At 40.3% G+C, this 16,086-nt stretch overlaps 1 protein-coding gene across 1 annotated transcript in view; it reads right to left on the minus strand.

The window, feature by feature from the left end:
• Window positions 1-1,392: 1,392 nt before the first annotated feature.
• Window positions 1,393-16,086, minus strand: part of LOC109858756 (tyrosine-protein kinase PR2) — a 35,583-nt gene continuing 20,889 nt past the window's right edge. The window contains exons 3-6 of the mRNA XM_020436322.1: window positions 10,367-10,488; window positions 4,069-4,615; window positions 3,201-3,740; window positions 1,393-3,123 (exon numbers count right to left, since the gene is read on the minus strand). Coding sequence (XP_020291911.1) covers window positions 2,614-3,123; window positions 3,201-3,740; window positions 4,069-4,615; window positions 10,367-10,488 — 1,719 coding nt within the window. The 3' untranslated portion in view covers window positions 1,393-2,613. The remainder of the gene's footprint in view (window positions 3,124-3,200; window positions 3,741-4,068; window positions 4,616-10,366; window positions 10,489-16,086) is intronic.

Here is a 16,086-nt window from a genome sequence, read left to right on the forward strand (position 1 = left end):
GTAAAAATGTGGAACTTAAGGGTCTTCTTCTGACCTTTTACTGCAGCGTGTATTAGATAACGACATCACGGAGAGAAAGAAGATTATTTTTTTTTTTCTCATACACCGTATGTCGTTCAAATCGATATTTTTTTTTTTTTTTTTTTTTTTTTTTTTTTTCTATTTGACACGATGTAATAATTTCATAATTTTGTCTCTTTTCCACCTACACTAAATCATGATACAACTGCAATCTACAATAAATAATGTAATCTATAAAAATGTAATCTGTATACAATTTTTTAAGAAATATGGATGTTTTTATGCCTGTTTCTAAAGAGAGAGAGATTTTTATATAGTTACATATTATTTGACACTAACTAAAAACCAGGTTTATTAGTACAGATTTGGAGAAATTTATCGAATACAAAAAATATATCATAAAATAAATCAAGAGCTGCAGGAACAAGTCAATGCCCGTATTTATGTGTACAAAAAAAAAAGCAAGATTAAAAAGTATGGTAATAGTGCAGATTAGGGGAGCCACTTCCGATTTCAATAATTTTTACATATGTTGCCCAAGGTCATTGTCCCGAGTAATAGTGTGAAGGTTTTAGGCGGAGGTCGTTGTTTTTTAAAAAGTTACAAAAGGAAGAAGTTTTATGAATAAATTCTTCTTTTTCGGTCCCACGTACATTTCGTTCGCGTCTGAAGAGCGTAGGCAGGGGGGGGGCGCAGCCCCCCTGTACCCCCCTCTAAAACCTAACCTTCAAAAGGGGCTTTGCTTCTCCCCCTGCTCCCCCCTCGAAAATCAAGTACCCACTTTTCACAAGAAGCTTGAATTGAGCTTTGAAGCTTTGTACTTGATTTTCGAGGGGGGAGCACGGGGAGGGGCAAAGCCCCTTTAGAGGAGGAGGTTAGATTAGGTTAGGTTTTAGAGGGGTGCAAGGGGGGCTGCGCCCCCCCTGCCTACGCTCTTCAGACGCGAACGAAATGTACGTGGGATCACAAAATCTTATGTTTGTTTTATTTAATTATTTATATTTTCGTTTATCGGATATGTAACAGACATTATTTAAAAAAAAAACGTCCAATCGTTCATCAAAATCAAATGTTTTTTTAAATACGAATTCTGCCAAGTAATCCTCGAAATGACATTCTTTGCGTATAAACAAACGCTAACATGTGCACACATAACACTGACAAACACACGTAACAAACGCGGAACACATATTCATACATAGGGTGTCGCGAGAAATTGCATAATTGTTCAGTAGACTTCTTTCCTTCATAACTTTTTAAAAAAACAACGACCCCCGCCTAAAACCTTCAGATTATTACTCGGGACAATGACCTTGACAACATATGTAAAAATTATTGAAATCGGAGGTGGCTCCCCTAATCTGCGCTATTACCAAAAGTATAATTTAAAAAAAGGCTATTGCCAAAAAAAAAAAGAAAAAAATTATGATCAAAAATATGACAAAAACATACGTAGGTCGGCTCACTCATAGAAAGATCTTTAAGATCGTCCTAAGTTTTCACTTTGAGATGCTCTGTAGCTCTTGTGAAACAAATTATAGAGCATCTCTCAAGATCATAAGACGATCCTAAATACAAGATCTCGCACTGTGAATAATAATAAATACCCGGCCGTAGTGTTTGACCAAATTAAACGTATTTAACTCAAAGATTATAAAAACGAGGAGATAAGAGAAACAACTTTGACAACTCTGTGACAATCCGTCTGATTAACTTAAATAAAAACAAAAAAACAAAAAAAGTCAGTCGCCCTTATTCTCTCGTTTATCGACCTGAATAGCTATTCTTTGTGGATAATATCCACGGTTCGTGTGCATAAGGACGGAGATGGCTACTAGGAACTGCGAGGCACTGCAAAAGGTGTATCGATCGCGAGCGGATCGATTAGCGCTACGCCGAACGCCAATCTCGAACGCAATTCTCAAATCAAATACTCTATTGCTTCGTCCTCTCTTTTTTTTTTTTGCTTTTAGAACGGCGCATTGTTGTAGCCCCAAGTATACATGAAAACGCGAAATTCGTGTTTGCGTACAAAAAATCCTGTGTGCTGATGGCTCCACCAAATTTCAGTCGTACAGCTCGATAATGTATGTATTGTATGTAGATTATCAAAAACATCACAGTCAGGTTGCTAGGTTTTTTTTTTCTTTTTTTAGAGAAGTGTTCGTCAGCACGCCGCGCGCGTGCATTTTGAAATTATCCCCTGCCTATTAATTCACATTATACGATAGACCTCTAACGCGCGTTCGGCAATTATTATCTCTCTTTCCTCTCTTTTGTCTCTAATGTTTCAATGCGCAATATATATATATATATAAGATCGATTACTATTATCTTTAACTTATTGTTAACTGTTCATTTGTGTTCTTCACTCGCTTAACAATTCGCTCAATACGGTAAAAACGCGCTGTTTACCATAATTTTAACATGTCCCAGGATTCTCGTTATGTGTTATCGCCGCGTGTAACGAGTTTCTGTCGAATTCTTTCCAAGATCGGTATCGCGTTTCAACGCACAGGCTCTTTGGATGTCGCGTTGAAGAGAAACAGTGAGTAATTGCTAGACAACTCGCGCGTACGATCACGCGTAATATCACTTCTTATCGAATAACGCGAGTTTGCTGCGCACGGCACCCTCGCACACAACCAGCCGTTGCGCGGCGGAGATACTGCTAATCGGCACGGGCCCCTCTAGACTTGCTCGCAGCAGAGACAGACGGCTAGGACCGGCGTCACCGTGATCGCCGTGTCTACCCGCCTGCTTTCTCTCGAAGTACTCGACAATTTTCGAGATAGTTTTGCTCGACGAGCCGATTCCGTTCAGTCGGTCTTCCCAGCACGAGTCGCCACCACCTAGACTGGCGATGTCCTCGGAAGAGTCCGTGTAGATCGAGCTGGTTCGATGATCGTCCAGCAGAAATAAACTGCTCGCCGCCGAGCTGCTGAGGGTCGATGTGTGTCGTCTGTTCGGCGGCTCCGGACTCAGATCCTCGCCGACGCAGCTCCAAAATCCGGATTCGCAGCTGCCGCGCCTACGCGGCTCCCAACCATCTCGAAAGAGCGGATGGGCGAACAAGCTCGCGGCGCCTACTTTAGTAGCAACCTAAAAGAACGGAAATAGTTTCATGCTATTGAAACAGTTTTATTTCAACAAATTGCATCAGATTTTTTCGCAATTACCTTTCTCTCCCATTTTTTCCTCGCGGTTGGACTACTCGGCTCGGAACTCGGTTTCTTTCTGTCCAGAATTTTCGCGATGCTGTCGTTTTGCGCCGGTTTGAACTTGCCGCACGCGCCATCGGTGACGCTGGGTCGCACGTCTTCCAGCGATGGTAGTTCAAGACAGCTGGAGAACAAGTCGCCGAGGATCTTCTTGACACCGCCAAGCGCGTGGAACGGATTCGCCGTCATCGGTCTGTAATGCGGGTCCCGTCGGCTCGCGAGTTCGGCCACCCGTCTGGCCGAATGGCACCTCGCCTTGTCCGAGGGGGTCGCGTTGTCGCAGCCTCTCGCGTCCGCCGACTGGCTCCTGAGTTTCGCAGTACGTCGCTTTAGAGTGCGTCCTTCCCGCGCGATTTCGTCCATGCTGGACATCAGCGCCGAGTCGACGGTCGACTGCCGTTTGCCGATGTTGGTCTTAAGCTCTTCTTCGCAGGCTGCTATCATGGTGTCCAGGCTGGTCGTGATTTCCGGAAACGTTGGTCTTGACTTGGGTTCGTACTGCGAAACAAACAATCGTTCTTTTTTTTATTCGTTGCGCGCTGTTTAGATGTTTATCTAAACGATGATAAAATCACGCACGCGAATACACACACCCGTGTGTGATCTCAAAGATAATTTCAATTACTGAGTCATGGAATTCTTAACAAAACTGACGCGTGATAAACATCTGTGCTTCGGACTTTGCGCTTGCGTGCGTATGTACAATATCACACAGAATACTCTGATTTTCCGCTGCACAGCAGTTATATACTAATCTAAGCGACGTGATTCGCGCCGGATCCGCAATTGCGTGTGGCTTTTTACAGTTAGAGATCGTCATACTCACTGTGCAGCAGTTGAAGGCAAGCTGCAGGAAGGCAGGCGGTGGATCAGCGGCCGCGCAGATCTCCGCCACGGCCAGGTAATCGAGGCCAAAGTTATCCGAGCGTGGCAGAACGTCCGGATCCGCGGGCACCCGGCCGATCAGCTCGCACACGACGATGCCGAACGAGAAAACGTCGGATCTGTGATCGTACCATTGGCCCTTCAGACACTCGGGTGACATCCAGTAGGGACTACCAACCGTGCTCAACCGATAACCCGTGCTGGGATCCGGTATTTTCGCGGCCAATCCGAAATCGCCCACAACCGCGGTCATCTCGTTATTGATCTCGTCCTTTTTGATCAGCACGTTCTTGGACGTGAGGTCGCGATGGAAGAGGCCGCGACTGTGCAGGTAGGCCATGCCGCGCGCCACGTCCCTGGCGAGGTTCATCCGAACGAGATGCGGTAACGGTGTGTGCCGTGACATGATCAACTGCTCCAGACTGCCGCCGTTAATGTACTCCGTTAATGCGTGCAGCTGGCCCTCGTGCACGCACACTCCCATGAATCTGGGAAGCAAAAGAGATCGATCTTCGAACAGATGTGCTTTCTCAATCGGGACTCAATATGTACTCCTCCGCGAAAAAGTTGTTCTTAGGATAAAATGATATTTTAATATATACTGGAAGATGTGCTTTGAAAGAGGAAATAAGCGCGAATGTACACGAGAGATATATAGTTTTAACACTAGATATACCTAGCTATTTAAATATACCTGTTAAAAAATACAAAAAATATATTTGTTACGAATATATATAAAGTAACATTAAGTTCGTAAGATGTATTCTCTACTTGTAGCTACAAAAGTCATAACATCATTTCGGAAAGCAAATGTTACACGCAGGGTTGGCAAGAAAAAACCAGGGGGTGGAAAAAACCACGGTAAATTCCGGTTTTAACCGTCCTGGACTTTATTCCTAAACTGGCATAAACTGGCAAAAATTATACAAATGATTAATACATGTATTTATTATGTAGTTATAAAATTTATATTATTAATATTTATATTATATTATATTAATATTATAGTATTAATACATGTAGTTATAAAACTTTTTACCAATCTATATCTTGTTCGCAATTATACTCAACATTTGTATTTAACATTCTATAACAGAAAACTAGTTTGTTTGATATTTCAACTCCTAATCTATTGCGTACTTTATTTTGTATGAAACTTAAATTCGAAAATAATCTTTCTATTGACGCCGAACTCGCTGGACAGTTATGTAGACGCATAACAAAATTAATAAATTCTGCAGGAAAATCATCGTTTTTACATAATGCTTTCCACGACGTTCTGACATTTATATTTCTAGCTTTCTCAAAAAAAAAAAAATGATTTTAGAAAACATTCTAAAATATTAAATATTAAATATTAATATTAATATTAAATATTTACTTCGGTTTAGAAAACATTAATTGTTGCCGGTTTTTTCCAGAAAATACCGGTTTTTACCACTGGCATGGACTTTTTCCAAAAAAACCGGACTTTTGCCAACCCTGGTTACACGCAATAGGAATTTTGAATTGAAATTGCACGACCAGTCAAAATGACCGGTCTGATAAATCTAAGTGTTAAGAAACCAACTTATTTATTTTAAAAAAAGTCGCTCGCAAATGTTCAATATGTTTCTTTCCGAAGTCCAAAACTACAAGTTTTCTAGCAAAAAAAAAAAAAGATATAACGTTTCTTTACCAGAGAGTAATGTACAAATATTGTTACAGTAGAATTTAAAATGTAAATTGTCTTATACAGGTTACAAAAGAGAAGACGAGAATCGTAGGTTGAAATTAACTTCTTATTCAACGGACACTTTACATCACACAATTTGCATAATAAGGTTTGAAAGAAAAAGAGAGATAAAATCGAGTTGCGAGTTCGGACTGCTAAAAAGATTTTAACACACTGCTGAGACAATATTCTTCAAAATGGTTACAAGGCGAAGTTTGTCGCGTCTCATTCACGCAAACATGAGCGAACTTGGAATTTGCGTTTATCAATTTAACGATCCATTCCAGTCGAGATTAGATAGTGCGAGAAACAGAGAAAATAGAACACAGTTGTCACACTTGTGACAATGTCGCGTGTTTTTATTTTTCAACATCAAGCGACTTTTTTTTTATAAAAACGATTGTAAAAAACAAACATCCAACAACGAACAATAAATATTTAAAAAAAAAGAACAAAAGTGAAACTCCAAAGAAAAAACATAAACGTACACGTGTGTGAAATTTTTTTATTGTCATTTAAAAAGATTTAAACAACAATTACTTGTAAATTAAAAAACCATTATTTTTAATATTCCACATCGTGGCATATCGTAAGCAAATTGTAATCTCAAGTTAAAAGAGGAATGAAACTACTTTTATTAAAACAAAAATATTGGAAAAAATATTGTTTTTATTTTAAACTTCGTCTTTTTTTTTTTTTTTTTTTTTTTTTTTTTTTTTTTTTTTTTTTTTTTTTTTTTTTTTTTTTTTTTTTTTTTTTTTTGTCCAATCATTCGTCGAGTGAACAATAAAGTCATATAACGACGTCTGTTTGAAAAGTCTGCGTATCTCTGACATGTGCATTATATTTTTCATTGCGATATCTCACCGCACGTTATCTTTATAGCTGTATTGTGCTCTAGATTAAGTTTTGAAAAATTTAAACACCGACTTGTTTTTATGTTGCGAAGAATCATCACGGCCTCGCTTATCGGAAGAAGAGCTCGCTTCGAGATCAAAACAATATGGGATATATTCAAACAATGTAGATCGCACAACGATACAGATATCGATATACGTTGTCTGAAGAAGACCTTACTAACAGGTCCTAACTTATACAATCTTCAACGCGCGATAAGCGCGTGTCAATTTTCATCGTTTATTTATCTACGCGCAAATATAGACTTTACGCGCGTCAAACAAAACAAAATTAACATTGAGGATAACGTGATCGCGCGCATCGCGTGAAAATTACTTTGTTTGCATTTCTCCCGCGGAGAAAGAGCTTAATCGACGAGTGCACTTAATCCGTTATATCGAATAAAATCCAAAACGAACAAGATTCGCCAACGCGCGAAGGCATCATCGGCTTGAGAGAAGAAGACTCACGCGCCGCGTCGTCGTCGTCCCGATTTCGAGGCGACGCGTTTCACGTCCGACGCGTTTTCTCCCACAAGTGACAGAAAAAAAAAAAAAAGAAAAGAAAAAAAAAATACGCGACAAACAACGCGAGCGAAAGAGAAATTACTGGCGGGAGAGGAATTTTTCCTGGATGTAAACTCAGACGCGATGCGTACACGTGATGCTCCAGATTCGTTTTTAACCGATCAGATAAGAAGAGAAATTGTCGCTTTTTCCTTACGAGTTTGCCAATTGCGTACAGCAAACCAAAGCGGTAATTATATATCGCGTCACGCTGAAAATAAAACATAACGCGCATATAACGAGATGTCTGAAAAGTAACGAGATGTTTGAAAAATTTGCGTACACGGTCACAAGAGTGAAAGCCAATATGATAATATGCGAGCGAAAGTGCACATCGCCAAACAGAAGGATAATGCGAGCGAAATATAAATAGCGCGCGATTTATCAAAAAAAAAAAAAATAAATAAATAAATAAAAAAAATAATCGTATTAAATCGTAACTTGTCTGAAATGGAGATCCGTCTCTCCTGTTACCATCTTCATAAATTATTTCACGCGTCGTTATTTCTCACACCAGCAACATTCGATCATTTTATCTTCACTTTAAAATTTTAATCCGATTTTGATTACGCATCAACATAATTAATTGTCCATTAAATGGTACGGTCTCACTTTAATATCAATTATCTCGATTCAAATCAGTGGAACGCAAGTGCTTACTTAAAAGCGATATAAGCGCGCAAAGTCCAACGCCAGAAGAAGGAGCCGATGGTCTTAGCTGCCGTCTGACCATATAGCATCAATATCTACTACCGGAGAATGCCGGATTCTCTCTCTCGTTCGCGCGATTTTAGAACGAATTCATTCTTCGACAAGCCAAATATTATGCAAAAGGGCGTTCGCGCGTATACTACACATCGGTGTGTGTGAATCTATCACGTTCGAACGTAAGAATTATCCGACGTTTCGAAGAAACGGGCGGGGGATATTTTTGGACACCTCATATGTCCGCGCGGTTGTTTTCATTCAAGAGCGCGCGCTGCTCTCTCGCAACGGAGCGGTGACGCATCGATTGTCTAATGTGGCGGTGCCGTTCCGAGAATTATGAGTAGGATCCGCTGACGATACTCTACGACATCGTTGAATAATTGGTTAGACCATCGCGCGGAGATATACTTTCCGCGCCTGGCTCTTCGAAAATATATTGTACACACACACTTTCGAACGCCGTCATATATGTTGCGTCAGTGAATAATTCGCGATATTTTGTTACAATTTACTATAAATTTTTTACAGTCTATTTTTATACTCGGAGAATGGTAGAAAACAAATTTACAAAAATAAATACTCTGTCATAAATATTTTTAAACGATATTTGTGTTCTAATGCAAAAACGAATTCGAAGCCGCAATAATCCGCGTTTAATACACCGATAATGCAATCACACGTAGATATGTACTTTCTATTTCGCGCGCAATTTTCTATAGTTACGACAGCGCAATGAACGTAATGACACACGGCGGCAAATATGCCGCGAATATAAAGACGGACAACTATTTTTACGGATGAGTCAGTCCGGGGGGGGGGGCGCGCGGAAAAGCGGAGAATCCTCGCGAGAGAGGACTTCGCGATTTTCGCGGAGGCCGCGAGGGAAACGCCAGAAATAAGATCCGCTAGGTCCGCGGCGGGTAAACATCGTATCCCCGAATCTGGGCCAAGCCGTTTATATCGTCGGAATGCGTTGTCGTCGTCTCGTCGAATGCGCGCGCGCGCTTGTCGTCGCGCTTTAGCATCGGCGCGTTGTTGTATATATATATGTTATGTCATAATCGTCGAGAAATCGCGTTTGCACGGAAAACCCACGATTCCGAGGAAAAAAAAAAAAACGTGAACAAACAATGATTGTAACGTGACCAATCCGATAATATTTTACTCGCGCATTTACTTGTGCGCTTCTATATATGAAGGTGTTGCGCGCGGCCGTGCGTGCGTTATGCACACATCCCGGGCTCACTTCGTGAGCTTCTGCTCTCCTCTTCTATGCAGCTAAAGAATTTTCGCAACGCGGCTAAACCGCCGTTACCGCTAGCTAGGCGATGTACAATATTATGTCGTAATTCGTGTAACAAGCGCGGTTAAAGCGCAATACCGTTTGTTTTTTTTTTCTTCTTCTCTCATAATCTTCTATTCGCTCGTTTCAACGATCAACCGAGCGAGAGAAATTTCAACGATATATAATCGAAATTGAACGATCATTGATAAAAAAAAAAAAAAAAAAAACGCACGATAAAACACCGTTCCGTCACTACGAGCGCGCGTGTCAATGGCGAGAAAATATAAGCAATTAAAATCGAATCGTAACGAGCACCTTGACAGTCGCCACGTGGATCTTCTTACAACACAACACAATACACACACACACGTACAATTGTTCCAACAGAGCCGCGCCGAGAATTTTGCCAAGACCGAAAACAGATTCTAGAATTTCTCGAATTGATTCACGACACCGCAAACAAGCGGTAAAGAGAATTGTAAACTCAAACCGCGCGCGATAAATCGTCAAGTGTCGCGGAAAGATACTGTGAGAATTTCCTTTCCGAAATTTCCGTTGCGAAAGATGTTGTACAATATTACAAACGAAAGATTAACAAAAAAATCGTGATGCGTTTGCAACAAATTTGCGACAAATTTAACAATGCATATCGATTACGTAGGTATCGTTTCGCACATCTCTAATTTAATTAATATAATTAAAGTAATTTTTTATCGCCAAGTCACACAAGTTGTGTTGTGACAATTTTCTCGCGTGTGATTTGAGCGGAAAACGGAAAAGAGAGAAACGTCGCGCGCGCGACGTTTTCTTTCTCTCCGCTCCCGAATTGCCTCGGAATAATTCGATTGCGCGCGAAAGAGAATTGATCGCGTCTTCAACGCGAGATATAAAAAAGAAAGAGATTAAAAAAAAACGGAGCACAAACAACCGGAGCAAGGTAGAGGTTTCTCATCATCGTCGTCGTCGTCGTCGTCGTCGTCAAATTCGGCACGTACGGCCGATCGATTTTCTTCGATCAACGAGCGAAAGAGTTTCACCGGCAAAAAAGTGAACCGGATTCGGGACTCACCTGAGTATGTTTGGATGGCTGAGCTTGTTCATGAGCTGAACTTCCTTGAGCATGTTCGGCCTGTTCGCCGCCAGCTGATTCATCTTGAGCACCATCACCTGACTCGTCACTTTGTGGGTAACCTGGAAAAACAAAAGCGAGCATGGAAGAGGTTGATGACATATTGCGACATGTGCGATCGCGCGCGTCGCCGCGCGTATTGCGACTATATTCATAGTTAGATCATACCGACAGGTGCACACGTAATCGTTCCGTTTCTTTGAGCGCGTCGTCATGTGATCTTTTCCGAGGTCACACAAGAGCGAGGACAACGAGAGCCGTTCCTCGAGAGCGAGGTGTGTTTTTTTTTTTCTCGTTCTGTCGCAAATCTCCCACTGAATTGAAATTGTTAGAAATCCTCACAATTTTGTGAGGAACAAATATACGCAATGTAAATACGCAAGAACAAATAAGAAGTATTATTTTTTGACTTCAAATATAGATGTAAAATCAAATCTGGTTGTAACCAAAAAAAAAATCGCGCTTTTTAAAAATATATCACAATATAAAATTAAACTCTAAATAAAAAAACAAGAACCAAATTAAAATGCTCTTGTTTTGATATTTTCCGGTAATCAGGAATCTTCCCGAGTCGAAATTTAGCGTCTACATTGAACCTCAATTCCTCTTTTTTTATGTAGGAGTAAGAGAGAAAGTAGATCCTACTTTGACGCTGCTATACGTCCGAAATTTCCTTTTTTTCTGCTAAAGTTTTAAAGTAGGGTTCAATTCTCAGATCAGACTGCGCATCGCAGGCTCTGATAGGCTCAAAATAGGTTCTGATAGGCTCAAAGTAGGAGTAAGAAAAAAAGTAGGTGCTACTTTGACGCTGCTATTACGTCCGAAATTTCCTTTTTTCAAAAATTGAGGTTCAATGTAGACGCTAAATTTCGACTCGGGTTGTTAATGAATTTTTTTTTGTCTCAAATATTTATATTAGATCTACCGGAAAGTTCTGTCCGTTTTTAGAATAAAACAAAATACAAATTTTTCTTAAGTTTTCAAAAATGCGATATACAAATTGCCCTCACGCTGGCAAGAAATCATTAATAATAATAACAATTATATTATTTAATAAAGTTTATTGACGGTAAGAAAAATTTGTATCTTGTTTTATTCCAAAAACGAACAGAACTTTCCGGTAGACCTGATATAAAAACAAAAAAAGAAAGTTTTTTTAACTCGATAAAACTCTCGTCTTTAAGATATTCGCGCGCGACGATTATTAACGTCGTGTCTGTAATGTTGACGAATCATTCAATTGCTCAAAGGCGACAACAGATGCGATTCTTCATATCCCCGATCGCGAAAGGAAGGCCCGTTGTCACTCCGTTTCACGTAGCGCGCGCGCGAGAGAGAGAGAGAGAGAAAGAGAGAACGCGCCAAGGCGATATTTCCCTCGCGAAAGAGAAACTTATTAATGAAACCGCGGCATCTGGTTGGCGAAAGACACGAGAGAAGACGCCGATCGTGCTACTCACGCGGCATCTCTCTCAATGTCGAAAATGGGCATATGGGCCATTAACTTATTCTTTATTAGCCTTGAAAGCCGGCACGCGGCTCCTTTAATGAACGCGCAATCATCGCAGCTTCTCGCGGTACATTATTATACGGATGTTCCCGTAGAGGGAGAGTTGTGGAAATTATATCAAGCGCGCGAGCTCGATATCAAATCGCGCTTCTCCGCGTCAACGCTTCTCGACTTTCATCATTCCGTATACAATATATGTCTCTCTCTCTCTCTCTCTCTCTTTCTTCTCTCTGTCTAGTATCACGAATACCACAAGTAGGTCGTTATTGGATTTAGAACAAACACGAGTTAATTGAGCGAGCGCGAATACCGAAGAAAGAGCTACGGTCCATTACGGAGTTAATTGAACAGACTCGTGAAATGTTGTCGTGAGACGTAATATCGATACGTGTATCAGCTTTCGTCTCAAGGATTCTCGCACTTGATGACGGATGTTTAAAAATAACGCGCGAGGAGAGATATTGGGACTTTTCACTTGTCCGCGCGCAATTTTGTTACTTGCACGTTCTTCATGAAGAAAATAAAGAACATCCGATGTATTATATTCGTGACGAGAGAAAAAACGTCTTTTGAGTCAAGTAGATGAGGTTAAAAAAAAAAAAAACCCACACCGGATTACATCAATACTCGATCCGCGTTGTCGAAAAGCCGTAACGCACTCATTTAAATTCCAACGCTCTCGCGCGCATTTTTCCGGCTCGTCTCGGATTTCGCGTCCCGGGCTCGAAGAAAGAATTGTCGGCCGCGATGAAAACGGGAACGCTCGGATGAAAATAAAGACGCGGAAAAATATGAGAGAGAGAGAGAGAGACAGAGAGTCTCTCCCAAGACAGAAAGGAAAGCAAGATGAGAATTTCGCGGGCTAAAAAGTCAAGAATAATATCCGAGAAGAATCTTGGCCGGGAAAATTCCTTGGCAGTGGCTGGCTCGGTTGGGCTCGTCGCCAAAAAAGCAACGACGAGCGTGTACGAAAGTTCGAGTCCGCCGAGTAAACACAGAAGAGCGAATCTGCGAAATTGTCGCGGTTGACGGACAAAACGAAGAAAAACAAAAAAAAAAAAAAAACCAAGCGTCGTTCAATTCGAAAAATTTGGATTTCGCGCAAAACCGCCGGACCGGAAACATCCGTCCGAATTTCGTCACGTGTCCACTTAGTGTCGCGTTACGCTCGTTTTCACTTGTCGAAAACCTTTCACATAGTCGTTTTTTTTTTTTTTTTTTACACAGAACGTGTCTCGCGAGTTTTTCTCCCCGTGTGCGCGAAATGCGCAACACACATTGGACACAATTTGAACACATCTAGCGGAACACCTTTCGAAATGGATGCGGAAGTTCGTTGACCCGCGAGAGGGTAGAATTTTTCTCTCTCTCCGCGCGCAACATCTATTTAAATTGTCCATATAATTTACTACCAGGTAATCCATACACATGATTGCGACGTGATGCGCTGTTTCTTTCGGAAAGAAATAAAAGTAGTAGTTAAACTTAAAGTCGGTCGCAGTCAAAACGGCTTCGCCTCGGCTGAAGGTTCTCTATGTTTTATCGTCGAATAAATTGTCGTTAATGCGCGAGACGAAGTCGCGGACTTTCATTTAGCGTTCACGCAAATTGCAATGAAGTTACGAGCGCGTAATTGATCATGGCCACGAGCGCGCGCGCGCGCGTGCGCTGAACGGACCGTCTGTAATGAGGCGCGTCGAGTTTTTGCGTTTGCAAGTAATCGTGTGACACCCAAACTTCTTTTATATTCGAGGCGCCCAGATATACGAGAAAACGAGAACGCTCGAGAGTTTCGCATTTGATGGCGCCGCGACGGCGCTCGACCAATTCATCACCCATTGTTTACAAGATCAAATATAAACATTCTGCAATCTCTCTCATCAAAAATATATATCAGTCGTAATTATTTAAAAAACAACGATAATATTCAGTTCAATTAATGATATAATTGTATATTTTTCTTTCTAATTGTATACAAAAATACGTTCAAAAAGACGGATATTAATAATTATGAAATATATTTTACGGTCATCCGAGCCGATCGCGGGATGTTGTGCGGAAAACTGCGTATATGCGATGCAAATCCAGCATCCAATATGAATTTAAGAATTTTTTGATATTCAATTCAAAAAACTCGCGCGTAAAAATTTACACGCAAACAAATATATATATGTATATACATATATATATATATACACGCAGTTTTCCGCACAACATCCTGCGATCGGCTCGGATGACCGTAAATATATTTCTTAGTTTAGTAACTTATCGAGCTTTAATAGGATTTAATTATTAATAATTATATTTAGCTATTTAATAATAAAACCAAAATATTTTTAATTACATCTTTACAGCTCGTTGAATATTTTAATAAAAAGAACTAAGGAAACAATAACAAGCTAACACCAGATGTTCGGGGGTACAATTCTTTTATAATTCCAAGATTTTAAAAAATTTTTAACAAACGTTTCGATCAACGTGAAAATATTTTCAATCGCTCATTCTATAAAATTATTAAATATATGTATAAAACACGCAATTATTTTTGCAGAATTTGAAGAAAAATAATGTTTACAAACATAACTTCTCTTTAATAAAATATTTTTTATTATATGAAAATCGAAATGCACGAACAATATGTGCCAGTTTCACAAGTCTTCGCTCTCTCCTTTAATTAAATTAACGAGTAAAAAAAGTTTCAAATGTAAATATAAACGACGAGTCAGTAAGTAGAGTCGATTAATAAAACCGGACGATGCTGCTGTGGTCACCCACACCGATTCATTTGAATAATTCCCATTGTCTGGAAAGCATCGGCCTTGCGTGTTTTCTACGCACTACGCGCTATTGTGTTTACGGTCACGGAGAGAAAGCACGCGCGGCAATTACTATGTAGCACCGAGTGATTAATACCTCCTTAAGCGTCGCATGCATAATGCGAAACGCGTTTCGCGTCTTTTCACCCACACACGGGGGGAAGACCGCTTGCCATAAGAACGATCGGTTCAACGAATGGAGAAATTGAATATAAAAAGAAAGCCGATTCCACACATTAGTGTGGAACGGAATGTTAAAACGAAGGAATTTAAAGAATTGGAGCGATTTCAGCACTCATTCATTGGAAGTAAACCCTAAATAAAAAACAAAAATAAAAAAAAAAAGAAATCACGCGTTCTCTCCGCTATGTCAGATTCTCTCTGCCTTTCCGCAAACTTACTATTGACGGTTCTCAAGACAACGACAATGCCAATCTAAAACTAATTAAACGCGAGTATATATTATATCAAAGGAAAGAGCACACAAGAATAAATTTCAAATTATCCATTTTTGTTATCTCTAAGCTAAATAAGATTAAATTTCGTTGAAAATCAGCGAGTTATCGATTTTCATATGATTCACAAGCACCGTTGGGGTTCGTTTCATAGAGAGAAAGAGAGAGAGAGAGAGAGAGAGAACAGAGAAACGAACGAGCACTCCATCTGTCAAGTATCGTTCCAGGAAGCTACGGTGCAATTAAGAGCAGCGAACCAATTAGCAAGCGCACTCGACTCTGTAAACTCGAAAGCTCTTCGCAAAGGTCTACCTCGTGTGTTCGCAATCACCGTCACTACCCATCGCCCACAGAGCCCACAGCCCGTCTAATTATAAATGCGGCCGAAAGATGAAAAGCGTTAAACATGGGAGTGTGACACCGCATGTGTGACACAAGAGAACCGGAAAAATGTCCGTTTGAACTTTCGATATTTAACGCCATATCGAAGCGTGAACCTTTCGCGCGTATTTCTACGCGCGTTCAAAATATAAAAAAAAAAAAAAATAATGAAAAATGTACGAGAACGCGAAGTATAAAAAAAGAATATAATTTTCATCCTTCAAATCCGCAATTTTTCTAAAAGCAGAGTCGAAATTTAGCGTCTACATTGAACCTCAATTTTTCTATTTTTATGTAGAAGTAAGAGAGAAAGTAGATCCTACTTTGACGCTGCTATACACGTTCGAAATTTCCTTTTTTCCTGCTAAAGTTTTAAAGTGGGGTTTAATTCTCAGATCAGACTGCGCATTGCAGGCTCTGATAGGCTCAAAATAGGCTCCGATAGGCTCAAAGTAGAAGTAAGAAAAAAAGTAGATGCTACTTTGACGCTGCTGTACG

This window comes from Pseudomyrmex gracilis, unplaced genomic scaffold (assembly GCF_002006095.1).
Source record: "Pseudomyrmex gracilis isolate BER0280 unplaced genomic scaffold, ASM200609v1 scaffold_222, whole genome shotgun sequence".
Classification (NCBI taxonomy): Eukaryota; Metazoa; Arthropoda; class Insecta; order Hymenoptera; family Formicidae; genus Pseudomyrmex; species Pseudomyrmex gracilis.